The 6,968-nt window shown below is 63.5% G+C and overlaps 1 protein-coding gene across 1 annotated transcript; it reads right to left on the bottom strand.

Annotated features, from left to right (window-relative positions):
• Positions 1–505: 505 nt before the first annotated feature.
• On the bottom strand, positions 506–6,200 carry LOC116963434. The gene is made up of 14 exons (XM_042786297.1): positions 6,169–6,200; positions 5,929–6,078; positions 5,561–5,725; positions 5,345–5,386; positions 4,941–5,025; positions 4,589–4,835; positions 4,152–4,321; positions 3,727–3,888; positions 3,437–3,546; positions 2,861–3,056; positions 2,532–2,657; positions 2,196–2,251; positions 1,953–2,109; positions 506–1,426 (listed from the first exon to the last, which is right to left on the bottom strand). The coding sequence occupies exons 1-13, from the start codon at positions 6,198–6,200 to the stop codon at positions 2,016–2,018; spliced, it is 1,635 nt and encodes a 544-aa protein (XP_042642231.1). The 3' UTR covers positions 506–1,426; positions 1,953–2,015.
• Between the last annotated feature and the right edge of the window lie 768 nt (positions 6,201–6,968).

Below are 6,968 nucleotides of genomic sequence, written 5' to 3'. Positions count from 1 at the left end.
TTTCCTAATGCTGTTTCCATAGTCCTTTATTTATTAAGTGGTTTGGTTGCACTATGCATTGGGACACGCGTGGTACAGAAAAGAGAACGGGGCAGAACTTTCTATGGCCACGTTTTAGCAGAGGCTGTAAGTCTGTCGAAAGCACTAGCAAGCAGGCAGCTGCGTGTACCAGAGCACCGTCGTCTCCGGCCAGCAGCTCCAGACCAAAGGCTGATCTGCAGTTCTCAGTTAGCCACAGAGGCGGGTAAACGAACAGCAGGGAAATGGGAAGAAAGACATCGCAACATCTGATGTTTCTCCCTCTTGAGTACAGAGGGATTTGTTTGTTTTGTTTTTTGTTTTTTCCCCCCCGAAGTGACTTAGGGATTACTCTCTAGAACCCTTTGATTTTTCCATAGTGCAGAGCTCCGAACAGCTGGGAGTTTAATTACTTAGGGTAGCAATTGCTGAGGGTATCAGGCGAGGCTTTGCCTGTGAAGAAAAGATGGCATTGTCTCTGAAACACTTCAGATGCCAGCTGGGAGAGCTGCACCTGAATTTCCGTGCTCTGGTGACTCCTGCACAATCCCTGCAAGACCTGCAGATCAGCTGTGCAGTTTCTTTCCCCTCTTGTGCCTGGCACTTGTGTCTTCCCTTCGGAAAGGAGCTCGACACCATTACACATCATCCAGGGCTCGAGGATCAAAACAAGAGAGGCTGTTGAAGTAGTTGGAGCTTTGGGAAAAGCTAGTTTCAAAGCTCTGGTCATGACTGAGAGGAAGGGGTGTGTCTGCGTCAGTCCAGAGAGAGCTGATCTGCAGCAGAAGGCGCAAGAAAGTTGTTGCTGATGCAGCAGCTCTGCTGGCATTATCCACCTTCTTAACAGGCACTCGGAAGTGTCAGGGGAGTTGTGTCACAGGCTACCAGAAACCCCTTCTGCACTCATAATTGAGTCTCTGTCCGTTGTTTCCTAATCCATGGACCCTGACCATAGACTGAGCAGGTACAAGTTGGTTCGGCACCTCTCAGCCGAGCACGAGTAGCTGTAACTAAAACCAGGAGGGCTTTATAATATGGAAGATGCTGTGCAGCACGTCGCGCGTGTCCCTCCCAGACGATATGCACCGCCATGCGCAGGATGCTCCCTGGAATCGGCATTTCAGATGCCAGCTCCCCACCTGGGGAGACGTGCCAGCTGGTGGGCATGGGCTGACGGAGCTGGTGAGTGAGCCAGCAAGGCCTCCTGCGAAGGGTGGGATGGCTCTGAGGGCGGTGCGGGGCCGCTGCGGCTTAGCGGTGTGACGCTGCAGTCTGCTGGACGGAGCAGGGCGGCACGGTGCCTCTCTCCTCGCCTCCACCGAGGTGGTGCTGGGGCTGCAGCGTGCTCCTCGAAGGCCGGGCGTCAGAGCTCGTGCGGGGAATCCAAGCAGCAGAACTAAATGGGCACCTACGAGGGCAGAGTCAGAAAGCGCTGATGGAACCACGAGGGCGGCAAGAGGCGTGACTTTGATCCCCGTTCTTTGGGAAGTCCGAGGACAAAGGGCTCGGGTCGTGGCCCAGGGGAGAGAACCCTTAGCGGCAGCAACTCCGGTGCTGCTCTGGCCCCTCCGCAGCACAGGCAATAAGCCCGGGGCACGGCAAGTTGCCAGAGACGTTCAGGGCCCCCTTACCAGGCAGCTGGCACGAATAGAAACGTGGGACTTTGCCTCTTCCTGCAGGTAGCAGGTCAAAGAGCTCAAAACTGTGAGTCTTGTGACCTTGCAGGGGTGCCTGTTGAGCCTTGCACAGACCCTCAACAAGTTCCACAAGGAAACTGCCAGTGCTGGAGTTGTATTTTTCTCCTGACAGACACTTTCTCCCAAGGGCAGGCGCATGCTTCCTGTCTGGCGCCATCTCTGTGCGCCTCGGGAATATTTCCTACCCTCGGAGCAGCAGTAAAATTGGAAGGATGGAGGGCAGGGTCTGTTACACACCTGGGCTTCTGGTTGGTGTTGCCTGCTTGGATTTCCTCACTCGCCCATGGCTGAGAGCTCTCTTTACAGCCTGGCCTTCTTCCGGCCCGGTTGCCCATCACCCTCCTCGCTCCAAGTTGTTTTCCGCTTTCTGCTTCCTCGAGAAGACCCTGGCAACCTTTCCATTCCATAGCATTGTTAGGCAGGTAAAGCCATGATAAACGGGTACCAATTCTGCTCTTAATCAAAGCTAGCTCATTTTACCTTCTCTCCGCAGATGAGCTCCTCAGGTGTTCTCTTTCTGGAGCGAGCGGGGCCACCTGCAACAGAAAGGTGGAATTTAAGAGGTGGCAAGGACCCAGCTGCCCAAGTGCTCCCTTAGCTCTGAAAGGCAGATCCCTTGGATGGGTTTGCTGAGCCCAGCTGAGGCCGGTCTGGTGGGAACAGTGCACAAAGTGCAGCGGGCCACCTGCATCCGCCTTGCTGGGCGCTTTTGGAGAGCTGCAGGCTTGTGGATGACCTTGCCTGTCCCTGTGGCAGCAGTCCCACCTTCTGAAGGGGGAGGCTCTTGTTGTCACGCTCTGTGTGGCCCTGACGTACCTCTGCTGCTCCTCCTCCCAGCGCCGGTGCCGGCTGCTCCTCGGCCGATGCGCTGCCAAGCTCGGCCACCTCCTCCCCAAAGAGTTCCTCGTGGTGGTCAATGAGGAACTCCACCAGCCGCGTCACCTGCACACAGCACAGCACGGGTTTCCAGCGAGGTGCAACAGCCTTCCCCACTCCCGAGCCTCGCTTGTGCGCAGCTGTGGGGCTGCTCTTCCCGGCAGCTCCGCCACGAGCGTTTGCTGAAGAGAGGAGGCAGCCAGGTACCTCTGAACAGCAAAGCCCGGGTGGGCCCAGAAGGCTGTAGCCGGCTGGGGAACACCACGTACCTTCCCCGTCTCCTGCACCAGGACGTCCAGGGGAAGCGTGTGCTCCTCGGCTGGGCTCAGGAGGCTTGGCCCCACGCAGATGGCCAGGTTGCCGGCACTCATCCTGCTGGTGGCCACGTTTGTGCTGATGTTTCGGAGCAGGATGAGCAAGTTCTTGAGGAGGAGGAGGTTGGCGCTGGGCAACTTGCTGGCCACCCTGAGGGAACAGGAAGACACCGTTCCTGAACTGGACCTTGTCAGCACAGGCCTCCCTCCCAGGCTGACCCCAGGCCGAGGGAAGGCTCCCTGGCCACCCCTGCTGTACAGCAGAGGGACTGCCTCCGCTGAGATGCGGCCACCTCCCTCCCTCCTGGCCCTGCTGGCAAGAGGCCCTTGGTGCAGCCACCCCCAGGGCCCGCGGGAAGAGCTCCAAGGAGAGAAGTGCCCTGCTGTGCCACGTGCCCCCAGAACCCAAGCCCACAGCGCCCAGAGGTGTCTGGCTGAAGGCACAGCTTCTGCAAGGAGGCTGCCGCCGTGCGGGCGAGTCCCGGCCTCTGCCAGTCCCCGCGGAGCAGGCAGGCTGCTCGCCACACTCACTCCTTCAGTGCCGCCAGCTTCTCCTGCCTGCTGGTCTTCTGCAGGGCGCTCACCCACTCCTCGTAGAGCTCTGCCTCGAGGAGCTTGGAGGGGATCTTGCGGAGGAAGTCCTGCAATGCCAAGGGCACCGGGTGAGGCCTTGGCCGCTGCTTGCCGGGAGCACGGGCAGCACCCCCGGCACTCTGGCTCGGGAGCAGAGCAGGCGGCTGGGTTTCGGCTGCTGCTCTCGCAGGCGCCCGTCAGCAGCGACAGAGGCGGGAGCTGCCGGGCTGCAGGTCAGCCGGGTTCACCTTCAAGATGACGGCCAGCAGCCGCGCAGGCTGGCTTTGGAGGTGGACCTCCGCTCCGCTGTCGAGGGCCTCCCGCAGCTCCCGCGAGGCGCGCTCGCCGGCCGCCAGCTGGAAGATCCCCTCCGTGGATGGCCCGTGCTCGTGAAGGAGAGCCAGCAGGTCCTGAGGGGACAGAGGGGGACAGTTGATGGCTGGAGACAGGCCCTGGGGCAGGTGGACCTTCCTGAGGGACCGGAGTGAGCGTGGAGGGACGGCTCCGTGTCTCTCACTGGGGCGGGATGGAGGGGTGGCTGGAGGCTGGGGATGGGGGGAGGAGATGGCTTTGTCCCCGGGCCCCAGGCAGGGTGCCTGTGCTTGGGACACCGCCTCTCCAGAGGAGCCAGCGGGACGGGGACCCTCCCCTCCCTCTGGCCAGCCCTGCTTACCTGGATGGGCTGGGGCAGCGTGCCGTCCTGGCTGCAGAGAGCTGCCAGGGGCCGGCCAAAGAGAGCCCCCCCGGCGCCAGAGCCCGACGGCCCGGGCGCCTCTGCAGCAGCCGAGGTCCCTCGGCGTGCAAAGGGCCAGGTCAGCCCCCTCCTCCTCCTGCAGGTGCCGCCTGGTGCCAAGGGAAAGAGCGCAAAAACCCCTGCGTGAGTACGGCCGGGCGAGCACTCCCGGAGCCCCTCAGAGCCGTCCCCCCCTGCCGCCGAGCGCAAGGGAGAGGCGTTGTTTGGGCACGGGGGGCGCCGGGGACTCAGCTCTCTCCTGCACAGAGCGGTGGGGATGGATGTGCCCTGCGAGAAGGGCAGCAGCAGCAGCGCGAGTGCCCCCCTGCGAGGGGGGCAGAGAAGGGACGTCCTGCCCCCGTCTTGTCCCAACTCACCAGCTGAGTGGCCACGTCCCCCTTCGCTGCTGGAGGGGACGGGTGGTGGCTGCTGTTCTGCAGCAGCCTGCAAGAAATGTGCTGTGCTCACCGAGCAGCCCCGCAGCAGAAAGGGCCCCCGCTGAGCCAGAGCAGCCCCTGGCCACCTGTCAGAGGTGGGGATGGCCAGGATGGCACCCCGGCCGAGCCTAACCTTTGCCTGGCCCTCGACGAGCCTCTCCAGGCTGCTGGCGTGTAGTGTCGTCGCCTGAGCAAGGGGAAAAAGGCAAAGAGCAGAAGGTGAGAAGCGATGCAGCTGATGCCAGGCTGGAGCAGCATGCGGGGGCAGAGCACAGACGAGAGGGCCACTCACTGCCTTGCGGCCACTCAGCTGCTTCAGCAGGAGCTTGATGGAGGGCAGCTGGGTCACCCGGGCTCCCTGCACTCCTTCTGGTGGCCTGTGCATGGGGAAGGGTCGGAGGAAGAGCTGTGTGAGACCGAAGCTGCCTTTGCCCTCTCCTGCCAGCCCAGTGGGGAGCACTTCCAAGCTGCCCCAAAGCAGCCGGGCAGCGCCGGGCAGTGGAGCGGAGAGCGGTGGCAGTGGTGGGCCTGGGGCTGGGGGGGGCTTGGCTGGACGGGGCTGGGCAAAGAGCAGCTCCGCCAGCTCTGCCCGCTCGAGAGCTGGCTGCAGCCGCGGGGGGAGCTCTCCCAGGCCTGGAGCGTCCCGCCGTGATGTGAGCACGGGCCCCCCAGGCTGCACCGCCAGGCTGGGCTTACCCACTGAGCGCGCTGAGCCAGAGCTCCTTCACCTCCCGGGAGCTGAGGAAGAGAGGAGAAAGAGCCTGAGTGCCTGCTGCTCCCCAGCCTGCGGGCAGAGGCGGGCGCCGGCACAGCCCTGCCCCGTGGGGACGGCTACAGAGGCAGGAGGCAGCCCCGTGGGGCAGGACCGAGGCGCTGCCGGGTCCTGCTGTGGGACGTGGCACGGAGACTCACCGGAAAGTGACGACACTACAGCCGCAGGGCCAGACGAGGACGAGGGAGTTGGTGTTCTTGCCTTCCTCCTCCCGGGTGCCATCCCCAGCCGCCCCCGTCCCACCGCTCAGCACCTGCAGCTGGGCCAGGGCCAGGCAGAGCTGCGGGCGCGGGGAGCTGCCACGTCTGCGGAGAGGAGCGGCAGGGAGTGACTTGGAGGTGGCCGAGCCCCGTGGCTCCCCCTCTACCGTGCTCCTGCCACGGGCATGGCCATGGGGGCATCCAGCACCAGGGTGCCGGGGGCCTGGGGCTGCTCCTTGGGTGTCCCTGCCCTGCTGTGCCAGGGCCAGGGCTTGGGAGAAAGGGCAGCCGGGGTCTGCGAGTCTTACTCGGGCTTGGCGATGACCAGGGTTTCCCTGAAGAGGAGGAGGTCCCTCTTCCTCGTCGTGCGGCCCTGGGCCACCCGCACACGGTGGCGGAGCAGTGGCTGCGGTGCCGCCGGGACAGGCACACTCTCCTGCACGGGCTCAGGGTCCTCCCTGCAGAGCAGACGGCATTGGGCATGAGCAAGGCGGCTGCTGGGGGGCCCGGCTGTGCCGGCGTGTCCCCTGGCCGCGGGGGGAGCTCACCTGGGGCCGCGGCAGCAGTTGAGCTGGCCCATCCCGTCAAGGCCGGGAGAATCCCGCAGACCACTGCTCTTAGGGGTTTGGGGCAGTGCCCCAGCGGCGCAAGTAGGGCTGCCGAGGGGGTGGCAGTGCCAGAGAGTGCTCCTGGGCGAGACCCCAGTAGCACTCGGTGCTGGCACGGCGACGTCCGGTAGGCACTGGGGCTGTTGCCGGGCCAGCGCCGGGATACCCCAGCATGGCACTGTGACCCCAACGGTCGTGCTGGGGGGCACGGGTGGGGGAGGGGCACGGGTGGGGGGGCTCTCCCCAGTATGCCGGTGTCTCTCTCGTAGTGGGGAGCCCAGACCCGGGCAGAGCACTGCAGGCATGGCCTCCCCAGCGCTGGGCAGAGGGGCAGGGTCACCTCCCTCCAGCTGCTGGCAAGGCTTTCCCAGTGCAGCCCAGGGTACCGCTCGCCACCGCCTTTGGGCAACAGCACCTTGCTAGCTGCTGGGCAGCGTGGTGTCCACCAGGACCCGCGGGGCCTTTTCTGCCAAGCCGCTTTTGGTCACAAGTGTGTGTGTGGATGTGTCCCGAGAAGCTTCACGCCCACACCGGTGTCATCCACAGTCGGTCCCACCCTCTTTCCACAGGTCTCCCGGTGCCACTGCTGTGAGGGTGAGAAGGGCATGTCTCCTCCAGCCAAAGCAGTGGTCCAAGTGGAAAGGCTTTAAACTCGGGGAACTGTGCTAGTGAATGTGCCTTTAGGAACCAGCTCAAGCAGGAATAATGTGCGTTGCGAAAGACTCGGCAATCTGGGAATT

The sequence above is a fragment of the Tyto alba genome, unplaced genomic scaffold, assembly GCF_018691265.1.
Source record: "Tyto alba isolate M040663 unplaced genomic scaffold, T.alba_DEE_v4.0 Super-Scaffold_9, whole genome shotgun sequence".
In the NCBI taxonomy this organism is placed as follows: domain Eukaryota; kingdom Metazoa; phylum Chordata; class Aves; order Strigiformes; family Tytonidae; genus Tyto; species Tyto alba.
Note: the sequence above shows the minus strand (reverse complement) of the source record. Positions and strands in the feature narration are given on the sequence as shown.

Bases quoted from the DNA above. Each gene is read 5' to 3' on its own strand.
- LOC116963434 (XM_042786297.1), bottom strand. From the start codon at position 6,200: ATGGGCCAGCTCAACTGCTGCCGCGGCCCCAG. The intron at 6,079-6,168 runs GTGAGCTCCCCC...TCTGCTCTGCAG, and splicing joins AACTGCTGCCGCGGCCCCAG to GGAGGACCCTGAGCCCGTGC. The intron at 4,836-4,940 runs GTGAGTGGCCCT...CCCCTTGCTCAG, and splicing joins AGCTGAGTGGCCGCAAGGCA to GCGACGACACTACACGCCAG.